Source organism: Phaeoacremonium minimum, assembly GCF_000392275.1.
Source record: "Phaeoacremonium minimum UCRPA7 unplaced genomic scaffold PA7_03_scaffold_270, whole genome shotgun sequence".
Lineage (NCBI taxonomy): Eukaryota > Fungi > Ascomycota > Sordariomycetes > Togniniales > Togniniaceae > Phaeoacremonium > Phaeoacremonium minimum.
In genome coordinates this window covers 526558-549504 of record NW_006921175.1, presented here as the reverse complement: position 1 = coordinate 549504, position 22947 = coordinate 526558, and the positions used below count along the sequence as shown (strand labels likewise).

Below are 22947 nucleotides of genomic sequence, written 5' to 3'. Positions count from 1 at the left end.
TAGTGGAAAGTAATACAGTATTGAATTTCGAGCGTTCAGTAGATAGCTTCGGGTTGTCGATGTGTGACCATATTCGCATACGACGGAATGACATCACCAACGGCGCGGGGCGACCCTCGCTTCCGCAAACCTCACCTCAAAACAAACTCTTGTAAACACCTGTACGAGACCACGTCTCTCAGCTCATGTTATGAATCAAGCCAAATTAATTTAGCGGTGGAAAATACTTGATCCAATCCAGCACACACTCATAACAGCGTGATCACTGCAGTCTACAACACCGAAGTGCGGGCCATGACGAGATTAGCGATTTGCCTTCTTCTGGCCAGCACAGCATCAGCACTCAAGCTAGGGCTGAGCTGGGACCTCTTCCGACAAGCCCAGGAGGTGCTGAGCCCAATTGATCCTGAAGGAGGAGTCTATAAAGTGCGGCACGAGTAAGAGAATTCATGCTCTAGATGTACTATCTGCTGCTTCACGTGGCTAATCCAGCGGACAGGTTGAAGAAAGCCGAGATTATTCCCACTGGTTTGTGTCCTTGCTTCTAGCTTACTGGAATCGCTAATTGATTGATTTCCACAGTCATTGACGAATTCCTCCCCTCATTCCTGCTCGACGTCAAATGGTCATCAAATGAGTACGCTGATCTGGGCAACACTCTGAAACCGAAGAAGCTACAAGATGCACCAAGCATTTCTTTCAAGTCGGCCCCTGAGTCTGTGTCAGGAGCGTTTAGTTCAAATGTGACCTACACAATTACCTTGACAGACCCAGATGCGCCATCCCGAGACAACCCAGAGTGGTCGGAGATGTGCCACTGGATCCTGACGGGCGTTGCAGCTTCCTCGAGCAATTGCGAGCTGAGTACTCTCACAAGCACAGAAGATATCATTCCATACAAGCCCCCTGGACCGCCCAAGAAGACGGGTAAGCATCGATATGCATTTCTCGTATTTGTACCGGCAAATGGAACCACCGACTCTCTGAATCTTACGAAACCGGACGATCGCCAGCACTGGGGCACGGGGAAGGAGAGACACGGTGTGAGAGACTGGGCCAGTGACAATGGACTAATTCCAGTTGGTATGTTGCAAATCTCCGCCGCATTGTTGCATGACTAATACATCTTCAGCTGCAAACTTCATCTATTCCCAACATAAAAAGCAGTGATCTGGCTTGACATTATACGTTATCATGTCAGGCCGGCGATACAACATGGATATTGTTGATAGCTGTGATGAACAGAATGTTTGAGGGCTGATGTTATTTCCAGGGAATGGCTTTTATCCAGAGAATTGTTAACATTCCGATTGGAGTGTTGTAACCGTGAACTATACATAATAGTAGCAAAATTGACCACCATTACCACCAAGCTGGTCATTCAAGTCTACCAACTTCACGGGAGGTGCTGTCCAGCCAAGATCGACAATCACGTCCTCCATGCCACGCTTGCCATGAGTCATGTTCATCGCGGCTCCTCCTGGTATGAGGTTGACACGATTCTCAGGATCTTGCATTTGCCAGATCCACCACACTCGATCCAGCATGCCATGGTGGAACCAGAATGCTGGGTCGCCAGGAGAGCAGTAAAAGTCCTAATTTTGTATCAGTAGACCATACTTATGTGGATGTTATGTGTGAAAGGCCTTACACCACCCGGGTCTCCGCCAATCATATAATGCCCTGCATTGTGGAGCTACATCATGTGTCAATTATACCTTGATCTAGATACTGGAATTCTCGACGACTTACGCCCCATGGGTGAGGATCATTTTTTAGCGGTGGCTGTCCAAGATATCGATTGTAGAAGCTGTCGATGTCTTTGTTGTCCATGATCAACGAATAAGTATAGTTGGCCGTGGCACCAGCAGCAGAGTATTTATTCACGTCACGACGAAGGCAACGAGGATTTGAGCCGAGCCCATCATCTTGAGGGTTCTTCGGTACACCAGGAACCATTGCCGCCTTTGGTCCGATGCTGACAATCATGCTATACAATATTAGCATCGGCCATACGTTTCGTGGAATTTGCTTATGTACACACTCTTTGAAGGGTCCTTCAGTTACACACCCACCGCCATCCGCAGGTGGTATATGGTCATATGGTTTTCTGAACGGCTGAGGCACTCCCGTATAGTTTACAAACGCACCATTACCACCCATACTGGATGCGTTCCCGTTGAACATAGGTGAATGGATGGGATCTGCTGCGTAGCGGTCGTAGTTCATATACTATATTCTCAGATGCTTGCCATTGAGTTTTGACCATGAAGGCTTACGGGCTGATATCCAGTATAACCACATTCTTCGCGAAGAGCCTTCTCGTAGACCCATATGAAGTACTTGTGGCTTGCAAACAAATGCGTCTTTAGAAGTCCAAATCTTTAGAAACGTATCTACTTTGGTGGGCTCGGAGTCTGAGATCTTACTGTGTCATGCAGCATCATAGCTAGTGTAGCGTGTGTGGCAACGAAATCATCATATCGACTCAGAGCTCCGGGCACCTGGTCTTTCGGTGCTCGTGCCGGTTTGGATTGTAAGCAAAGCACGGCTTTGATGTATTCCTCCCGCTCCGGAACAGATAAATCACTCCTGGATCGGTGTTATTTATATTCTACCAAGTATCTTTGACACGTACCATTCTCGTCGCACAGCCGCGTTTTCAAGCGTGCAATTTGTTGACCCTGCCTTCTTGGCCATCCATGCTTCGACCTTTGGCATAGAGGCCGCTGCCAGCTGATCAACTACGTCAAGAGGATAGAAACCATTGCGAATCCTGAAACGTGGATTAGTCTGTATTTTGTGTCCATTTGATGAGCTTGAACTGACGGTTGGAAGTTGAACCTTTTTTCAATGAGACTGGCCCTCGCCCCTGCGAGGAGAGATATCAAGATAGAATAGCACAGCATTTCGAAAGACGATGTCAATGATCCAGTAGAACCGCGGAAGACAGGAGATAATCCTCCACCAGTCCCCATAGCCAGACGACAGCGCTTTTCAAGATGTTTCTAGCGGCCTGCACGGAGCCGTGCTAGCCGGCCATCTTCAGGGATATGCCAGCCGGTGGCGTGGGACATATCTGCCGTGAACGGCGAAGGAAGGCAAGGGCAAATGTTGTTGTTTGTGTATATTACATAGGAAAGTTTTGCTGCTATTAGCCAATGAGACCCGTACCTCTGGCACTGGCTATAGAGCCCCAGTTCTGGTAGGTGTATAGCAGATGCTTAATGACGATCTGCCTTGGCACATCTGTGAGCATGTACTCATGCTGGCCAATGATAGCGGACAATAATTCCCCAGAATGGTGTTTTAGGTCTATCCAAGGAGCGAGACTCTCATTAACCCGACACAACAGCCTTAAGTTGGACCCCGCCCTTGCATATGCGTGCCGGAGCGGCACTCCTCAACCAGCGGGATTGCGTGTGTGTTTCACGGTACTAAGTGTGTATGTTCCCTTATATCTCATGGACTGAATGAGCTATAGGTCATGACTGACAGCGATCTCCTACGCCGTACTGGTTTACCGTTGCCAGGCTCACTAGGACATTTTTGAGGTCATGAAACGCGTTCGGACCTGATCTGGACCCTGAGATGCTTAACTCTACTTTATCTATATGCACCATTGCTTTGAGGTGCTTGAGTAGATAGTATACAACGGACTCCCTCTGGCAACTCCAGTTATGCCATCAACAAAATTCAAATTCAGAAAAGCTCCCACAAGGGTCGTGGAAGCTCCGGTCGCACTTGCGGTTTCCGGATATCTGCGTCCTTGATGCCGATATAGACAACTCTGCGTGAGGGGTTACCCATCGTGATAGATCTCGAATCAAGCCCGTAGTAGTCGGAGATGGAGTGGGTAAGCCAACGCCTAGATACTGAGTTAGTAAGGCTCTTCTTCATCATTTCAAATGAGACATACTTGAAGGCACCACTCTCGTCATCCTCTAACGAATCAAAAACCATGCCGGCGTCGACCGGCTTCTCGTGGACTTCTCGATGCGCCCGCTTCCAGCCGTCTCGCTTGCCGCCGTCGCGCATAGACCCATTCCGCCCAACGAAGACGATCTGGTCATCCTCGGAATCAAGGCTGTCATCATCGTCCTCGCGTCTCTCCTCGCCAACACCACGCTCAACGAGGAACTGGCGCACGGGCTCCTCTAGAACACGCACCCAGCCCTTGAGGCCCGGCTTATGCCTAACCTTATCGCGCAGGTCCCGGGGCACCTTGCCAGCGTCACCAGCCCGCTTCTTCCGTTGCAGAGCCACCGCCGCCTTCTTCTCCTCAACCTGTTGCTGAAGACCTTTGTCCCAATACTGCGCAATATGGTACGGAATATGACGGACGACGTGGGTGGGATGCACTTCCCAATCGGAGGGCAGCGGGGGCTCGACGTTCGGCACATCGCAGAGACGAGCTGGCAGCATATCACATTAGCATAGCCCTGCAACTATACCCCTTATCCTGAGGCTATGGGGGAGCACTCATTACCCATATCCCACCGCCTCCTCTGCCGGCTGCCCTCCTTGCCTTTCAGGAGGGCCTCCCTGCGGCGCATCGAGTCGCGGCGAGAGGGGGGCCGACGAGGAGGCGTCACGGCAGCTGCATCTCCATCAAGGGCGATGGTGACACGACGCTCCCCTGTGATACCTGCCGCAGTCGCGTTGGCGGAGCGCGGGTTGCCGTGCTCGTCGAGGGGGATGGCCAGCGGGGTCCCGGTGCCCCTCGCGATCGGGGAGACGCTAAGCGACTCGAGAGCCGACACAGTCCATGCCTCGATGTCAATTGTGCCAGACGCAGAATGCCCGTGATGCGGCAGGGCTTGCGAAGTCGCGCCCTGCGAGGGCGTGTCTGAAGGAGGCGGGACCGCGCTGAAGATGGCCATTCTGTGCCTTCGTGCGAGCAATAGGGCTGGAGATAAGCTCCCGGGCTGATTGGTTCGTTCGGAATGCTATGGACGGGGAAGGCCGTGAATGCTCTGAAGAGAGTCTACTATATCTAGGGAAATGCTCTAAGACATACAAGAGCTGTAGCAGAGGGTAAGGCGAGATGGTTAGTAAATGGAGGAGAGAATATCTAATGATAGAACACGGACGGCGATGACACATTGATAGGGGGAGATCGGAAGCCGGGAGAGCGCACTAACAAGAGATCGCCCTCCGATTGCCCCGGCCATAGCTTGAGCCAATGGGGAAGAATGCGCAAACACATGCTTGGGGCTGCTGCGTCTACGGCACTAGAGCCCCCGCTTACTATCTATAACTCTACCCTTCAGCAACTCTATGAATCACAATGGCTCACAACAACCCGTTTGATATGAACACTCCAAACATTCTTTTGAGAATTTCGCCACAGCTTAACAAATGTCAGTAGATCCTGATCCTATCACACATGAGATTCGTCAAACGAGTTTAACACACTTGACTACACCATACCTCATCTTTAAGCCATGATATCTGCAGGTTAGTGGGGCATTGGTCTTTCGTGGGGCTCTCGCCTGCCTTAGTCATCAACGGCCAGGCACTACAGCACTTGCAGCTTGGGAAAAAATCTGGATCCAAAAGATCTCACAACGAGAAGATGCCTCTCAGGGTACCACCGATTTAAAACACAACATCGAATTCTAAGAGAAAAAGGCCCTTTTCTTCACAAGCATCTGTCCCGGTCACATCAACTTCTCTTCTGCAGGGTCTCCAGGGGCGATCAAAGATCGCTGAGAGCCCCGCGCCTGGAGGGGTAAAGAAAGCCTCGTAGTAGAGCATCTCGCCATTACTCTGCGCTTATACAAAAATTCACCATGGCACCTCCCAACACTCTTTTTATGACGCCGGAGGAGTCCGAGCGTGTTCAAAAGTCTGTCAAGGACCGCATTCAGAAATGTCGAGAGCAAAGTGGCCAGCAACGGGAACCCAGCGAGCCCAAAGGCTTGACGCAGCAAGCCATCTCATCTTCTCTAATGCAGGACTTTGCCTCGGCGGCATTCGGCCTGGGGGCGCCCAAGAAAAGCCAGGACACGATGGTGGCATATGCTGTTGGGAATCCATATCCGCCCTGCACAACCGAGCTGGCAAAGTTGGAACCTATGAAGCTCTCCGAACTACGCATGGAAACGCATCACCGTGGAAAAGTGCTTGCGCTGCACCGTTCATCACCAGTTGTTGAGCTGAAGGCATCCTCCTGGGCTGCTGTGAAAGGCGACTCGGCCGATGACTCAGAGCGATTAGAAGTGTTTCTGCACACATCAAAGATGGGGCGAAATGTTCTCGACTTGGGCTCTGACTTCTTGGTTAAGGAGCCGTACTACACCCTGAATAACCTGGGTGAAACGGTCATCCGAATCGATCATCCGTCAGATTTGATCATCACGGCTTATAGCGACAATCAAGAGTCATGGCGTGAAGTAGACACTCGCCAGACTCCCGCTACCAAAACCCCAACAGAGTATAAGCAGGAGGGGAATACTGCACTAGAGAAGCAAAACTTTGCAAAAGCGCATGTGTTCTACACTCAAGGTCTGAAGGCTATCACGGACGATGACGAAGCAAACAAGACTCTGCGTAACGATCTCCACCGCAACAGATCTCACGTCAACCTTCTCTTGCAGCGTTTTGATGAAGCCAGGACAGATGCTCTATCATCTTTAACACACAGTGAAGGAGAGAAAGAAAAGTCCTTAGACGCAAAGGCTTATTACCGGGCCGGTAGTGCGGCATACAGTCTCGGCGACTTTGCAGATGCTAAAGGTTTCTTTGAAGAACAGCAGAAACTCGAACCAGAAAATCAGTACGCGAAGCTTTATCTACGGAAAATCAAGCTGCGTCTAGATGAGGAGGCTACCGGTAATTACGACCTAAACAAGGTGGTCAAGACTTTGTCGAAAACTCAGGGGCGTGCCGACGTTGCAAACTTCACCCGCAATACTGAGGTCAAGGAGAGCCCTGGAGCAGGGCGGGGCATGTTTGCGACTCGAGACATCGAGCCGAAGGAGATCATCATGTGCGAGAAAGCCTTCATCGTTGTTTGGAGCCACGAGAAAGAAGCATTCTCTGCCTTGACTTGTGACCTTCGAGACGATGCTGCGATCCGCGTCTACCCGGCCGGTCTGCATAAGGCGGTGGTACAGAAGCTTTTGAATAACCCCTCGCAGGCGAACAAGTTCCTCGACACATTTGGAGACTACAAAGGCCTCGGCAACAAGCTTCGTGAATGCGATGGGGAGCCTCTCATAGATACATTCCAGGTCCACGACCAGGTTCAGCGGAATGCATTTGGCACGGGACAGCAGACGGAGGATGAGGACGTCAGCAATGCCAGCACTGGCTTCTGGTTATGGGCGTCCTATACAAACCATTCTTGTGTACCCAATGCCAAGAAGGACCACGTGGGCGATCTCCTGATTATCCGTGCGACACGCAAGATTGCCGCGGGCGAGGAGATCACACACAGTTATGATGAGTCGAGCGATTATGAGGCGAGAACGGCGTCACTTCAAAGGACGTGGGGCTTCAAGTGTCGCTGTGCGCTGTGTGCTGCGGAGGAGGCAGATGGTGCCGATGTACGTGCTAAGCGGATGGAGCTAGAAGGTCAGGCCGATGGGTTCCTGCAGCGGGAGAACCCTTCAGGGGCAAGGAGAACTACAGTTCTCAAAGCCAGGCGTCTTCTGAATTCTCTCAAGGCTACCTACGACGAGAAGAGATATAAGGACCTACCTCGCAAAGCATGTCTAGGACTTGAGCAGTGGCTTGAGATAGCGCCATCGAGGTAAACTCACAAAATAATCAGAAAACAAATTTCAAGATGATAAGACACATGCAATGACAAAAGGCTGTGTAATGATTTGCAAGCTGCACCTTCGAAGAATGTGGCGACAGAGGTACACGAATGCACATATATTGGACTATGCTGTTCCTGCAATCTGAATTGGAGCATTCTTGAGCCTCTCGTCGTTCTCCCTCCACTCGAATCCCTTCTTTGTCCATACACCCGGGAGTTTGCCTGTGCCCTTTTGCATGATCCACTCGTGAGCTGTCATTTCGGGCTCGCCAGTCTCCATCACAGGCTGGGCGTCGATAATGCCGCCCTTAAGTCGCTTAAGGACCACGGAGTCCTCTGGCCTTGAAAAAAATACCAATGAGTTGCGTGTCAAACCGGCCTGCTCTCCCGGAGGCGGTACAACACGGTGTATGTTAGAGCGCAAGAGACCAGCAGTGAATTTGACCATGGCATCGCCAAGATTGACCACGCAGGAACCAGGGATAGGCCGGACGTAGACCCACTCTTCCGTGTCCGGGAGCCTGACTTGAAGCCCGCCAAGCCAGTTGAAGAGGATGGTGATCGATCCAAAGTCAGTATGCTCGGCGCGTTTGGCACGAGCCTCATCGAACTCGCTGGGTGGCGCCTGCGTGAATCGTACATGATCGCCAGAGCGTTGATAAATTCGATGCAGATTAGCCAGTGTACCGGATGGCAATTCCAAGTGAGTATTTAAATGCTCAAGCAAGCAGTCAATGGCGGCTCGACAATGTAGTGCGTAGCTCTTGAGGAGTTCCTGATTTTCAAGGATCATCGAATGGCAGGCAAGGCGTTCGCAGTTCCCGAGGATGTCATCTTTGCGAATCTATTTCGCATAAGCTCCGCACTCAGCATCTTTGTCTATTTCCATGCTTCAAGACCTACGTTATAGTTTTCTCCACGCAGGGTCACCCCATTTTCATCTTTGGCGTCGAGCTCATTGTACCGGTAAGCGTAGAACGGATCGAGATGGGGACGGCCATATATGTCTTTGACATTGTTCGGCAATTTGAAGAATTGTTTCTGGACAGTGTTGAGTCTTTCCGCTTCCGCGATTATTTTCTCTCCTAATTCTGATCCTAACAGATCCAGATAGAAGAAACCGAGTTCCTGGCACGCTTTGAAAAAGGTGTTGGACTCTTCGCTGTCACCGGCCTGGAGCTTGACAAAAGATACCGATACTAGCGGAGCTGTCTTGATCCCATCCGCAAATGGTGGTAGTAAGTGATGAGACGTCAAGCTCTCCATGTTGATGGTGTATCAAAATGAGTTGCAAAATCGGGCTGTTAGTGTTGTTGTTACAAAGTGAAGAGTGGTGCCCATTGAAGCATGTTGGATTGATGAACAAACAAGCATTTGCCATCCACTTGGCGATGACACCCCTCCCCAGTCCTTCCGCATTCCGCATCTCGGACTAGTTCTTGGGCGACCGAATCGGCAACTTGATCTTACCAGGCGATGTGGCTGCTAAGTGGGGTTGACGGCACAACGGCACCTAAGCATCACGGTTGCTTGGCGATAGGACCGAGACTGCAACGCATATTTCTAGACTAAAGAGATAACGTCGGCTTAAATACACACCACATGGAATTGCCCGACAAGCCAAAGCCCTCTTATATCTGATCGCAGGCTTGCTAATCATAATCACTTGCCCCTCTCAACTTAGGAATCTGGAATAGCTCGACTCGGGAATACAACGGGGACCCGACGGTCACGACCAATAGCATAACTCGACCCCATTTTTTCATTGACTTACATCCGTTGGAAAGATAAGCTCCAAATCACCGGCAACTAGACTTCTCGCAACTGTTAGAATTGCCTAAGTTGTCATTGCCATGTTTGGACGGCCTTATCATTGGCATTTGCCGAATCCCGCTTTAGCGCTCCATTCCGTATCAGCTTGTATGAATCAGCATGGCTTTATCTCTCGGGAGAGAGTCCCGGAATAGGCCATTGGAGTTAAAAAGAATCGTGCAAGTGCAGCTTCGATTCGTTTGTTGTCCGACTTATCTTTGGCGAAAAGATAACTGAGAATAGATTCAACAAGTTGCGACGATGGGCAAGTACCTTTTTTTTTGTGACATTCTCTCCGCCACTTTCAGGTTTGCTAACAGATATAGCTGCCACTGATGTTGCCATTGTCTCTGATCTCCAATTGTCTGGTCTTGATGGCAGTCACGGCTTAGCTGCAGCACCAGAGGCTGTCGCCAAGCGAGATTCGGGCGATTCCAAAAGATCTCTCGCGGTTGGATTCATGGAACCGGCTATTTCTGAAGACGATGGACTCCCTCCTACCGAAGAAGAGAAACGAACTCTTCGAAAAGTTGCAGGCCCTGTTTCTTGGTCAGGTTACGTTCTCTGCTTCATAGAAGCAGCCAACAATGCATCATACTATGGCGTGACTGGAGTATTTGCTAATTTCATTCAACGTCCACTCCCGGAGGGTGGTAATGGATGGGTGAGTCATCTACACCGTTACAAGCAGATTTGAGGCAGAACGACTGACAACAAAACCGGCAGGGAGCTCCTCCTAGAGGGACGCAACAGTCGCCAGGCGCCATGGGCCTTGGTTTACAGACCGCCCAAGCCCTTACAGTTTTGTTCACCTTTCTCGCATACTGTACACCCCTGCTGGGTGGGTATCTCGCAGACGCAAAACTTGGACGATATAAAGCCTGCTGGTATGGTATCCTTGTTGGAATCATATCTCATATCCTTCTGGTCATTGCCGCTATTCCCAGTGTAATCAAGGAGGGCCATGCTATTGCCCCATTTGTGATCGGCATGATCACCTTGGCCTTTGCTTCCGGCTTTATCAAGCCAACTATCGCTCCTATGATCGCCGATCAGTGTACCGTGAAGAAGCAGCACGTGAAAGTTCTTGAGACCGGAGAGAAGGTTATCGTTGACCCTAATGCCACAGTTGAGCGGATGCTATTACTCTACTATTGGGCTGCTAATCTCGGGGATTTCTTCGCAATTGCAACCACGTATTGCGAGAAACTAATCGGCTTCTGGCTCGCCTAGTGAGTATAGCCTTCTTGACTGTTGCGCATCATAGCAATTTTTGTTGACTGTTATAGCATGCTGCCTGGTATCGTATACATCCTGTGCCCCGTATGCATGGTGTGGGCCAAACCACGTATAACAATGTATCCTCCCGGAGGCTCATCAGTGGCTGATGGAGCCAAAGTTGTCAACCTAGTTTACAAGGAGGCCAAGGGTCTTAAGGTCAGGGACGAGCATTGGGAGGCCGTCAAGCCCTCAAAAATGATGGAGAGTGGTAAATATGATGCAATTGCAGAAAGACACAAACCTGGTTGGATATCCTGGGACGATCAATTCGTCGACGAAATGAAGACGACTCTTAAAGCTTTCCGTGTCTTTGCTCTCATGCCCATCTGGTACATGGCTGATGGAGGCACCAATACAATTCTCACAAATATGGCAGGCTCCATGACGACGAACGGATTACCTAACGACCTCTTGAACAATTTCAATCCGATTTCTACTGTGGTCGCCATCCCGATATACAACTGGATTCTCTACCCGGGCCTTCGAAAAAGAGGCGTCAACTTCTCGTTGATCCAGCGTATTTCTTGTGGATATTTCATAGGTGCAATCCTCAACGCAGCCGCTGCAATTATTCAGTGGCAAGTCTACGAGACTAGTCCATGTGGCTATCATGCTACCGAGTGTAAAGTTGGCACTGGTGTCTCTCCCTTAGTAAGCCTTTCACTTGTGCTTTGCTTGATTGTATCACATAATATAATTTAATTGGGGTTAACGTGTGTTGTAGTCTGCCTGGCTTACCATCATTCCCTTCTGGTTGCAGCCACTTGGTGGCATCATGGTGTCTGTCAGTTCATACGAAATTGCATACACAATGACTCCACCCAGGATGAAGGGTAGTATTATGGCCATCGTCTTCTTCACCTACGCCATTTCGCAAGCAATTGTGGAGATTGCTTCGCCAGCGTTCAAGGACCCTCACTTGATTTGGCCATTGTAAGTGGTCTATATTTTGATACACAGTGGCAGGACCTGTCGAGGGATTCTCCGAAATATCTATTACATGACAACTGACTTGCCAACCTAGCGTCGCTATTGGAATAGCCAATCTCCTAGCTTCTTTCTTCAATTGGTATTTCTTCCGTAATGTTGAACATCGGGAAAATACAGACTTGAACCGGATGGGTATTACCGAGGAGGAAGCTGCAGTGACGGACACCGGGAAAGTGTAAATTGGGCAGAGATCAACCATTGCACCCACCAACCCATAGTACCAACCGGCGAAACAGTATGAGGGCGATTCCGTCTGGACAAAGGGAATGGCATCAGATCTCTTTAGGATTAATTACAGCTATCCATTATTTCTTTCAAATGTGAACTCTGCAATGATGAGTGACACAGCCCTTATGATTTACAATCACTGCTACCTGGATTATGTGAGGTTGATTGCTCAACAAAGATGATAAGAATATATTTTGTAACCCTTATTGTGAAGCTCTTCATCTGGAACCATACATCTTCTACTCGTGAGATGCCTGGCCGAACGGAGGCCCATCAAAATTATAGGAAACGAAGCTGCAATATGATAATAGAGTCGCCGAGTTAAAAGAGCCACTGCTCGACACAGAAAACCCACAGTTGCCATTGATCACCGATACTGGACCTATAGATAAGCCTTACAATCCCGGTAAGTACTTTGGCAAAAATGTGATTCGAGATAACTGACCATACTTGTATAATGCTGGAGGCACAGCAGAATACACAAGCCAATCATGAGTTTCTTATACTGGACCATGGGAAGGGGCTGAGAGTGCTGGTTATGCGGGGTTCATTATGCACTGGACCAACATCTGATCGGTCGGGGGTGACAGCGAAATCGTGTCTGTCCACACCTGAGCGGGTCCAGAAATCATTTAGCTCTTCTCACAAGTTAGAGCGAGGTATTGCCAATACTAAAGCATTAAGTTAGACTCATGAGCATCATGTCAACCACTCAGGAATCTATTACTTACCATGGCAATTGCCACTGCGGTCGCTTCCGCTTCGATATTTCGGTGCCTCCAATTCGGACCGCCGTTTCGTGCGCGTGTAGCCTCTGCAAGAAGAAGGGATCCTTATGGCTTGTTCCTCCTGAGGGCTCCCTATCCGTGGTGCGTGATGATGGGCACCTCACACAGTACAGGACTTCCACTATGCGAGATGATGTGGGTCTTTCTAGCTACCTAAGCCCATGCGTTCTCTGTTGGCGGGTCTTTAAGCTTACGAACACCTTGACTGGACAGTTCTGCAACGTCTGTGGCACAGAAGTTACTAGTGAGCATACACAAGGCCCGCTCAGGGGCCAGCTGGCGGTCAACATCCGCGCTATTCGAGAACCTTATGTCAATCCTTTCCAGATCGAGTATGTTTCCTCCTGCTGCCTGGTTAAAGGAATGATCATGAGAACTAATGCATATACGCTGCTCCCGACTAGACCAGACATAACCATAGTTAACACTCCAGAGGACAAAGAGCCTAACACACCGGACATTTTCGGAACAGATGCCCAGCATATCTTCTCTTGCCAGTGTGGGAAGGTGACAGCAGAGTTACTTGTACCTATTCAAGGGGAAGAGATCAAGGAAGATAATTGTAGCAGCTGTGTGAGAGTAAGGCTTGTGGGCCCCCATACCAGTTTAAGTCTGATGAAAGGGGGCTGGGCTAACATGACTCGCCATCTCGACTAGACCGCATACATCGGCGTTTACACAACAAAGGATAAGGTCAAAATTCACGGTAGAGAGCATACGTTCGAATATCTGACAGGCCGAAAATTCGGTGGCAGTGCAACTTGCAAGACGTGTGGTGTTCACGTATTTGGTAACGTCTACGGGCCCCCGATAACTGTGTTTGATAGGCTCCCTCCCGAGAGGAAAGAATTCGCCCTAGAAGTCTATCACAAGAACATGAACCTTCAGCCGCTCAATGTGAGAGCTATGAATGGGTTCGAGCCATCGACACTCGTGATAAAGAGGCATGATGAGGGCACCGAGGGCTACGAAATCGAGATGTGATGGGTATGGTTTAGTACTGAAATACGATAATCACGAAAACACAAACGGTAGACTATATATTGGTCAGGAAGGGGGTCGGGCTTTTGGGAGAGATCGAATTAATCTTCTTGCACTTGGTTTCTTCGAATTTCTTTTACTACATTAGCTTGCATATGTGGAGTAAACACGAAATACATCTCAAGTCGAGTGTTGGAGAAGATGCCATTATCATATGCTAGTTCTGATGCTCGCGATGGCAATTCCTAAGAACCGCCAAGGCGAAGAATGTCTGCATAAAAGGCAATATCAAGCAAAAGGAGCTCATAAGTGAGTTGACTGTTCCTTTTGAAGTTTTGTGAATGTAAAAAACTGCCTGTGCCGGCCAAGAGGTACCTTCCCCCCAGCCCCGTGGAGGTGAGGTGGACCCCAGGGACCCGTGGACGGACCCCTCATTGTACCATTGTATAGTACGGGATTTGGTTTCCGAGAAGCGGGGGCCCCGTCCAACCCGCGTGATGTACCTAGGAATCCACACCCGGCAGTTGCATACCTAGGTACCTACCTACCAAATCATGCGCTCTCGTGATCAACATCTCTGTCGAGTCTACGGGGTTCAGTGCTGAAAAAAAAAGCCAGGTCATGCGCCAGAGTTGGAGATTATCCGCGGATCGCCCTCCACAGCCAAGAGAAAGTGCGGGATATCGGGTTGGTTTGGTATGGTTTGGCGTGGCTTGGGGTGCTTCCCCGCTTGTTGGCCACTGTACTGCACGCCCGCCGCACACGACCTAGGAAAGGGGTCCCCACGGGGCCCCCGGCTGAGGGGTTTTCCTTGCTACCTTACCTAGGGAGATACTGCTCTACCTAACTAAGTTAGGCAGTGCCTCCTTACGTACGGAGAATGTAGGGTATGGGGTCGGTTATCACCAAAGATCTCCCGGATCGGTCATACGTCTCCTGTTCCTTCTCATCTCATGCGATCCAGTATGCAATTACCCATGCTTTGCTTTGCTTTGCTTTGCCAAACCCACCAACGGTTGCTCCTTGTAGGAGATAATACTGATTTGTTAGCCAGTTCGGCCAAGACACGGCTTCTCGGACGTCGCTGGAACGGAATAACACCGACCGATAGCCCGGCCTACTGCCCCTTCCGGTCCCGTCCGGGTTTCAATTGCCGACCGAGATGGAGCACTCGTCACCGAATAAACAAGAAACCAAGAGAAAACATGTTACGACAGCCTGCGTCGCTTGTCGGGAGAGTAAGGTGAAGGTAAGTCTACCCCAGACCCCAGACCCCACATTTACCTGTTTGTGGGCTCAGGCTCAGACTCAGGCTCAGCCTCAGCTTCAGGTGCATGGTCAATGCTAATACCCCGGGCAAAGTGTAATGGCGCGACGCCGACCTGTTCAAGTTGCCTCAGCAAGGGAAAGGAGTGCCAATATGAGGCCCGGGAAGATAAGCGCAAGTCAGTACAGCACAGTCTTGCTCTCGGACTCTTGCTCCTGGCTAGACCTAGACGTACTGATCTCATCTGTAATAATGTATCAGACTCTCACTTCGTGTCGCTATCGAACTGCTCTCCAACAGAGTGCAGCAGCTCTCCCAGTTCATCGAGGACCATGGCTTGCAATGCCCCCCGATGGCACCGCACGATGACAAAACGTTATCAGGAATCCTCCAGACTCTGCAGCTCCCCCGCATCCAGCCGGAACGGGGCCAGGACAGGGCGGAAAGCCAGACCGGCGCGACGCATGGATCTCCCGCCGCTGCTCCGCGCCTAGACCGGAGCGTTGAGCCCCCAAACAGTGCGGGAGTACCGGCACCGGCACCGGCACCAAACATGTCCGGCATGCCGGGGTCGTCTGATGCCGGAGCCAGCCCGGTTCCTGCCATTCGAGGTCTGCTTGAGCTTGCAAACGCCGCCGGCAACATGGGCGGCATTGTTCCAAACCCAGCCGGTTGGGATTGGAACGCACAGCCAGACTCCATTCCACAGGGGTCCATGGTACATCCAGGATACGTCCCGGGAGGTGCCGCACTGCCGCCGGCCTTCAATGGAAATATCCCAACTCCACCCCAGCAGCAGTCCGTGTCCGGTGGCGTGGCCAGCTGTCCGTCTATGGAGTTGGACGACGGAATGAGCCCCTCCGAGAGCGTCGATGAGCTTGTAGACCAGCTGTCCGACAGAGTGGGAACTCTACATATCAGACCCGGCGGCCACATTCGATTCTACGGATCTACATCCAACTTCAACCTCCTGGAGACACCGGCTGCGGACGTAAGCATGAATGTCCATCGCACCATCCGCAACGACGGGCCTGAGCATCTAGACCGCCTCGGCCTCAACAAAGAAGTCCCGCCTGAGGTGGAGAACCACCTGATGGAACTCTACTTCACGTGGCAGGACCCTTCGTTTCACGTCGTCGATCGTAAGATGTACGAAGAGGCCAAGGTGACATGGTGTGACAAAGGGGAGGACACGTCTTACTACTCGGAATCCCTCAGGAACGCCATGTACGTCTGACTTTGAGAACACCCATAACCCTGTCATGTCCGCCAGGCACTAACTTCCACCTGTACGTATATAGTTGTGCTTTGGGGGCAGCTTTTGACTCTCGCCACCACCCGGCCTTTGTCACGTTCCCAAGGTCTCTTGCGGATTTCTTCGCCGATAGGGTAAAGGCGCTGTTGGAAATAGAACTAGATTCGCCTTGCGTCGCAACCATCCAAACCTTGGTCCTCTTGAGCGCACACGACATAGGATGTGGCAGGGATGCTAGAGGATGGCTCTTCAGCGGTATGTTCTCTGATCCTTGATGAGAGCCCCCAGGTTCCTGCCCTTTGGCTGATTCCGTCTTCCAGGCATGGCGATGCGACTGTCCTACAACCTCGCTCTAGACCATGATCTTAGGCCTTACATAGCAAAGGGCGTGGTAACCGCGGCGGAGGCCGATCTACGTCGGACCGTCTTCTGGGCTGCCTTTGTAGTAGACCAGTAAGAGCTTGCTAATCTTTGGCCTTTGGAAACGTGGTTACTGACAGCATTTGCAGTGTCTGGAGCTTTTATCTTGGCCAGCCCTTCCGCATGTCCATGAAGGGTGTCAGCTTAGACAAGCCTGGCACGAAGAACGGCGCCGAGATGCCCGGACAATATAACCCAAACACATCTATACAGCAGTCTCTGTCGCCCATGACCGAGCACATAGATGATGTCTGCAGATACCAGGTCCTACTCTTTGAGGCTATGTCACCTCTAAGGGATACCTTGTGAGTCTGAAGACAAAGCAGATGTCCCATTGATACGGTTTCTGACCATGTTCACGCGAGCCTTAGATACGGCAGCGAGATAACCTCAAAGAGCGCTCTTCAAGAGCTTAACCATCAGACCGTCACAAAGCTCGTAGACTGGAAAGAGAGTCTGCCCACCGAGCTGCGCGTGGATCTTGGCAACCGGGAGGCTACGTACCTACCCCATGTCATTTTGCTCCAGTAAGTGGTTATTCCTCATCCCTAAGCCGACGCGATCTACCCTGTTCGCTAACGCTCACGAACCGTTAGCATGCAATACTACCAGAGTATCATCTACGCCCACCGGCCTTGGATGTCAAACAGACATATCCAGCCACAGCCACCCCAAGGTCCGGGCGCCGGCCACGCTAGGAAGATGTGCATGGACGCTGCGAGCTCTATCGCGCAGCTCCTTCGCCTGTACGAGGAGCGCTACACGCTCAGGCGAATGAACATCCAGGCCGTCGCGATCACCTTCTCGGCGGCCCTGCTGCTCGTCTTCGCCACGGTCTCCCGCTACCAGCCGCAGAGGGAAGACGAGATCCTGGCCGACCTGAGCGCCTGCTTCCGCGCGCTCGACGAGCTCGTGCCGTCGTGGGACACGGCCAGGCGGGCGCGCGACTTCCTCATCAGGCTGCAGCGGCACTGGGAGCGGCAGGCGCGGTCGAACTCGCTGGCTTCGGGGCGCGAGGAGACCGCCTCGACGAGGTCGGGCTTCTCCGTCGCCAACAACACGAGGAAGCGCCCGCGCGCGTCGATCCGGCCCAGCGACGAGAGCCCGCCCGTGCGCTTCCGCGCCGAGACGGCGTCGTCGCTGCAGGGGGAGTGCTGGGCAGACGGCGGCAACAGCACGGCCGTTGATTTCGGCATGGATCTGGACTTCGACTGGATGCTTGCGACGAGCATGGAGGGCATGACGGGGAACTGGGGCAACGTGTTTTCGGTGCAGTCGAGCCATGCCATGCCCAGCTGATCCAGAGGGCTATCCAAAACAAAAAGCAGTTCTTTCGATCATGTCATTTGCTTAAGATTGGCAAAGGAGCGCGGTTATCTGGTCAGACATGTGCATTTCACAGTCATAGCGACAGCTGAATATTCAATTGTTCGTTTCTTTTTCTTCTGAGTCTATGACAAGGGGCCCCAATAGAGCCCGAACTATGTACAATAGCAGCAAGTATCATATTCCTCTCAGCGTCGCTTGGCGTGTGTAGGGTGAGTATTCCAATCAAGCCGTTACATGATCAGTAAGCAATGCTATGTAGCATAGCTGTGTGTCCGCTCAGAGCAAGCGTCCTGCGTGGATTCCCCCCGTGATCAGGATGTCATCCGACGTGTGATACGCGCTGGCGTCCGACAGGAGGTAGACCACAGGAACCTTCAGGTCCGTCCGGTCGCCAATCCGGCGCATGGGCGGCTCATTGACCATGATGTCTGCCAGCCAGGGGTAGCGATCGCAGAGGTCAATCGTCATGTCGGTCAACATGTACCTATTCGTCAATTCCGTGGTTAGTCCTTCTGTTCAGAAAGAGGAAGCAAGCATTGATGAAGCGAGAAATGCGAGATAAATCCAGAAATGAAAACATGACAAGAGGTTTGAGCGGTTAGACGGGGGAAGGCTTACCCAGGGGAGATGGAGTTGACACGGATGCCCATCGCGGCCAGCTCCACGCCCAACGCCTTGGCGAGCGACACAACAGCGCCCTTGCTGGCGCAGTAGTCGCTAGTGGTCTGGCCTTTGCTCGCGACATGTGCAGCGATGGAGGCGATGAAGACGATGGAACCACCACGAGGGTTGAAGTCGGTGGGCTCCTGCTTGGCCATCTGGGCGGCAGCCAGCTGGGCGGCATAGTATGTGCCGAGTACGTTGATGTTCATGCATCGCGCCACGGACTCTGGCCCGCGCTTCAGGAAGGGCTCGTCGGGGCAGATGCCGGCAGCGGTTACTCTGTGGGTTGGGGCCTTCGTGTGAGCAGGAGCTGTCTGTATTAAGACGGCCAGGGGAAGAGAATCCCAGAAGGCATACAAGGGACGAGTACTTACAGGCCATCGATACGTCCGAAGTCTGTTACGATCTCGTCGAAGGTTTTCTGGAGGGCCTCGAAATTGGTCACGTCGCTTCTGCGAAGGTGAATCTTCTATCAGCATCCCGCATTCCATACGCCGTTTGCGATGTGATGAGATACACCTCGCAATGCTTGTGGGCTCATACGCGCTCAGACTCCGCGTATGATCAAGAGCCTGCCGAGAGGAGAGGTGGAGGAGGAAGCTCACTTGTAAAGCTTGACCTTGACATCGAACTCCGATTCCAGCTTCTTGAAATGGTCGTGCGGCTTGTCAAGCAGGTCGATGATGGCGACATTGCCTCCAACCTCGGCCACGGCAAAGGCGAAGGCCAGACCGAGGCCACGACCGCCGCCGGTGATGACAATGGTGCGACCCTTGAGAGAGATCAGGTCGTGCACGGTGCGCGCAAGGAACTTGTCGGGGTTCCTATCGAGCACCGCCCTGCCCGTCACAGGCTGCTGCTTGTCCGCCATGGAGGGAGCCGTGGCTGAGTATCGGTCGTGATTCCGGGGCGAGGAGCGGCTGGCAAAAGTAAGGCTTACTTGCAGGCTGTTGGAATGATGGGGGAGAAGTCTTATCAAGTATCGATCGAATATGGCTAAGGTATGATGAGATTCCTGAGCGGCCTCTTTCAGGAGGCACGATACTGGTAGGGGAATGAGACAATACCGAAAGTTGCGCATTCACACTCGCCGCTATTCACTCTTCCCTGGGATACCGTGTGTTTTAGCCAGTGCCTCGGAAGTGTCTCTGGCGCTGAAAAATGCCAGGTTTGCGTCCGAGACGCGGGTGCCCCACGGGTGCCCCAATCGTGACATGCGGATGCCCCGGCCGGAGGATAAATCCCGATCCCCGCCGTTATGCGCTCCCACTGTGGAGTTGTGGAGGGAGTGGGGCCCGGAATCACAAACCCGTGTCATTCGAAATCGTCCGGTCGGAGTGTGACTCAGGGACCCCGGCATCAGTGTCCCGGCAGGGCCACTGGCCTTGTAATATGCCGGACAACAATAAGGATGGATAGTTTAGATGAGCCAGATTACATATCACGATCGGAAGTTGTTCTTGCAAAGAGAGCTTGGTGGATACTGAGTTGAGAGCATTCGTTTTCGTTTTTGTTCATCTTCTTTCTCACGAACGCAAGATAACACAGTCCGCAGCAATTACTGACTAGTACTAACAAGAAGGATGAAGGACGAAACTCTGCAGACGTTGGTACCTTTGACACCGGCGGAGGACCCCCTAGCCGGCAAAGTCAGGGGCTGGCGAGAGAATCTCGATGACGATGACCGTGCTGTTCTAGCACTGCGAAACTTCATCTTTGACATCTGCAACCAGAATGGCGGCGGACATGGTGGCTCGGCCATCGGCATGGCTGCCATCGGTGTCGCTTTGTACAAGTATACGATGCGTTACAGCCCCTCCAACCCGGAGTGGTTTGATCGGGATCGCTTTGTTCTCTCTAATGGTGCGTAAAAGCCGAGAGATGAGTACGGTGGAAATGAAGTCGCATATCCGCAGCCCCCGAAGTGATCAATTGTTTTGTGTGGTTCTTGTTTTGCTGACCTGGAGACACGCATCCGTTACAGGCCACACCGCGATGTTCCTGTACGCTTTGAACCACCTTGTTGGGTACGATGCATGGACAATGGACGAGATCAAGGGCTACGGCAGCGCGAAAACCAATGGCTATACCACATTATGTCATGCACATCCAGAGATTGAAGACCCGGCTGTGGAGGTCACCACGGGCCCGCTGGGCCAGGGCATCGCCAACGCTGTTGGGCTCGCCATCGCCTCTAAGAACCTCGCCGCCCGCTATAACCGGCCGGGGTTTGATGTCGTCCGCTCTCGTGTGTACTGCACGACCGGAGACGGTTGCCTGATGGAGGGAGTCGCACTGGAAGCCATTTCGCTGGCAGGGAGTCTGCAGCTGGACAACCTCGTCCTGATCTACGACAACAACCAGGTGACCTGCGACGGGCCTCTCGACTGGATCAATGTCGAGGACGTCAATGGGAAGATGCGCGCCTGCGGTTGGCACGTCCTGGAGATTGCGGACGGATCGTACGATGTTCAGGCACTGGTAGCGGCATTTGAGTTCGCTCGAACCCTGACGGGGAAGCCTGTCTTCATCAACGTCTGTACCGTCATTGGACTCGGTACCTCGACCGCGGGGACGTATAAGGCCCACCACGGTGTCTTTGATGCTGAGAGTGTGGCCCTATCAAAGCGCCTGGCAGGGCAGGACCCGTCGACAACGCACCAGATTCCGCCCTCCTCCCTCAAGTACTTTCGGGAGAGAAAGCAGCACGGCCAGAAGCTGCAAAGCGAGTGGGATGACCTCGTCAAGCGCTATGAGTCGGCCTACCCAGACCTCTCGAAGGAGTTTCGGAAAAGGAGGACAGGTGACAACGGAGACGAGTGGCGGACGGTCCTTGAGACGATAGACTCGAAGAGCTTCGCAGGGAGCGCCACCCGCGAGGTTAATGGGACCATCATTGAGAGCATGTGGAAGGCCCATCCAGCCCTCTTCGGGGGCGGCGCCGACCTTGTCAATTCAAACAAGGTACCGTACGAGGCCGCCGAGGTTTTCCACCCGTCAGTGAACTACTCGGGACGTTACCTACGCTATGGAATCCGTGAACATGCGATGGCGTCCATCTCTAATGGTATCGCCGCCTATAACCCGGGCACTTTCCTCCCTTTCACGGCCACGTTCTTCATGTTTTACCTTTATGTGAGTTATCCCCTGGCTTCCTATGCCTTTGCACCGGCCTACATATGTGGAATGGTTTCAATCTTTGCGTGTAACAGACGGTGCTGATCGTGCTGCTTATGTACCCAGGCTGCTCCAGGAGTCCGCATGGGTGCCCTGAGCCATCTCCCAGTCATTCATTTCGCAACACACGATTCCTTTGCTGAGGGACAAAACGGCCCAACGCATCAGCCAGTGGAGCTGGATTCCCTATATCGCGCTATGCCAAACCTAACATATATTCGACCATGCGATGCTGAGGAGACCATCGGAGCCTGGATGCTCGCTCTCTCCAAGTCCACGGGCCCCTCCCTACTTTCCCTCGGTCGCGACCCTGTAGGCCCCGTGGCAAATACGAACAGGTTCAAAGTTGCCAAGGGGGCATACGTCGTCGAGGAAGCCGCTGACGCGAAGCTCACCCTCGCCAGTTGCGGCACCAATTTGCACTATGCCGTCGCAGCTGCGAGGAATCTGGCTGCCTCCGGAATCCTAACTCGTGTGGTTAGCGCGCCGAGCTTCGAGCATTTTGATATGCAAGATGCCGCGTACAAGAACTCGGTATTCCCCCTGGACGGCTCGCCCATTGTGAGCGTTGAGGAGTACGTTGCCACGACCTGGGCACGCTACGTGACCGCCAGCGTGGGCATGACCACCTATGGATACTCGGCCTCAAACGCCAGTAATTATGACAGATTCAGCCTGGATGCGAAGGGAATAGAGACGAGGGTCAAGAAATACCTCAGGGATTTGGCTGGTAGTGACGCCAGGAGGGCAGGATGGCGTGCAATTTAGCCATTGGTGCCGGCTTCGGTCTAACGCCGTGACTTGTCGGCGGTAATGTATGGTGCGCAAGGTAATCAGTCAATAGATTTCTTCATACGCGGAACAGCCGCCTGTCTAGATAGTTGCGTCCGGAATAAATTCCTCATCCTGGAACTTGGTACAACTGAAATTACATCGCCATCCGGAAAACTCAGCAATCGTTCGAACTTGTCTTTGAAATCGCACG

The 22947-nt window shown here is 52.2% G+C and overlaps 7 protein-coding genes across 7 annotated transcripts; 4 read left to right on the top strand and 3 right to left on the bottom strand.

Annotated features, from left to right (window-relative positions):
• Positions 1–3702: 3702 nt before the first annotated feature.
• Positions 3703–4883, bottom strand: UCRPA7_3402 (putative uv-damaged dna-binding protein; the record flags this gene model as incomplete). The annotated part of the gene is made up of 3 exons (XM_007915886.1): positions 3703–3868; positions 3920–4415; positions 4490–4883. The coding sequence occupies 3 exons, from the start codon at positions 4881–4883 to the stop codon at positions 3703–3705; spliced, it is 1056 nt and encodes a 351-aa protein (XP_007914077.1).
• A 912-nt stretch (positions 4884–5795) lies between these two features.
• Positions 5796–7763, top strand: UCRPA7_3401 (putative tpr domain-containing protein; the record flags this gene model as incomplete). The annotated part of the gene is made up of 1 exon (XM_007915910.1): positions 5796–7763. The coding sequence occupies one exon, from the start codon at positions 5796–5798 to the stop codon at positions 7761–7763; it is 1968 nt and encodes a 655-aa protein (XP_007914101.1).
• Positions 7764–7895: 132 nt separating this feature from the next.
• Positions 7896–9037, bottom strand: UCRPA7_3400 (putative clavaminate synthase-like protein; the record flags this gene model as incomplete). The annotated part of the gene is made up of 2 exons (XM_007915858.1): positions 7896–8396; positions 8675–9037. 2 exons carry the CDS (start codon positions 9035–9037, stop codon positions 7896–7898), a joined length of 864 nt encoding a protein of 287 aa, XP_007914049.1.
• A 1536-nt stretch (positions 9038–10573) lies between these two features.
• On the top strand, positions 10574–12033 carry UCRPA7_3399 (putative ptr2-domain-containing protein; the record flags this gene model as incomplete). The annotated part of the gene is made up of 5 exons (XM_007915952.1): positions 10574–10815; positions 10873–11515; positions 11589–11648; positions 11697–11797; positions 11889–12033. 5 exons carry the CDS (start codon positions 10574–10576, stop codon positions 12031–12033), a joined length of 1191 nt encoding a protein of 396 aa, XP_007914143.1.
• Positions 12034–15671: 3638 nt separating this feature from the next.
• UCRPA7_3398 (putative fungal specific transcription protein) lies at positions 15672–18092 on the top strand (the record flags this gene model as incomplete). The annotated part of the gene is made up of 4 exons (XM_007915972.1): positions 15672–16291; positions 16883–17098; positions 17165–17320; positions 17390–18092. The coding sequence occupies 4 exons, from the start codon at positions 15672–15674 to the stop codon at positions 18090–18092; spliced, it is 1695 nt and encodes a 564-aa protein (XP_007914163.1).
• Positions 18093–18398: 306 nt separating this feature from the next.
• UCRPA7_3397 (putative short-chain dehydrogenase reductase sdr protein) lies at positions 18399–19656 on the bottom strand (the record flags this gene model as incomplete). The annotated part of the gene is made up of 4 exons (XM_007915856.1): positions 18399–18606; positions 18741–19064; positions 19160–19237; positions 19391–19656. The coding sequence occupies 4 exons, from the start codon at positions 19654–19656 to the stop codon at positions 18399–18401; spliced, it is 876 nt and encodes a 291-aa protein (XP_007914047.1).
• A 712-nt stretch (positions 19657–20368) lies between these two features.
• Positions 20369–22730, top strand: UCRPA7_3396 (putative dihydroxyacetone synthase protein; the record flags this gene model as incomplete). The annotated part of the gene is made up of 3 exons (XM_007915918.1): positions 20369–20648; positions 20770–21920; positions 22029–22730. The coding sequence occupies 3 exons, from the start codon at positions 20369–20371 to the stop codon at positions 22728–22730; spliced, it is 2133 nt and encodes a 710-aa protein (XP_007914109.1).
• Positions 22731–22947: the final 217 nt, after the last annotated feature.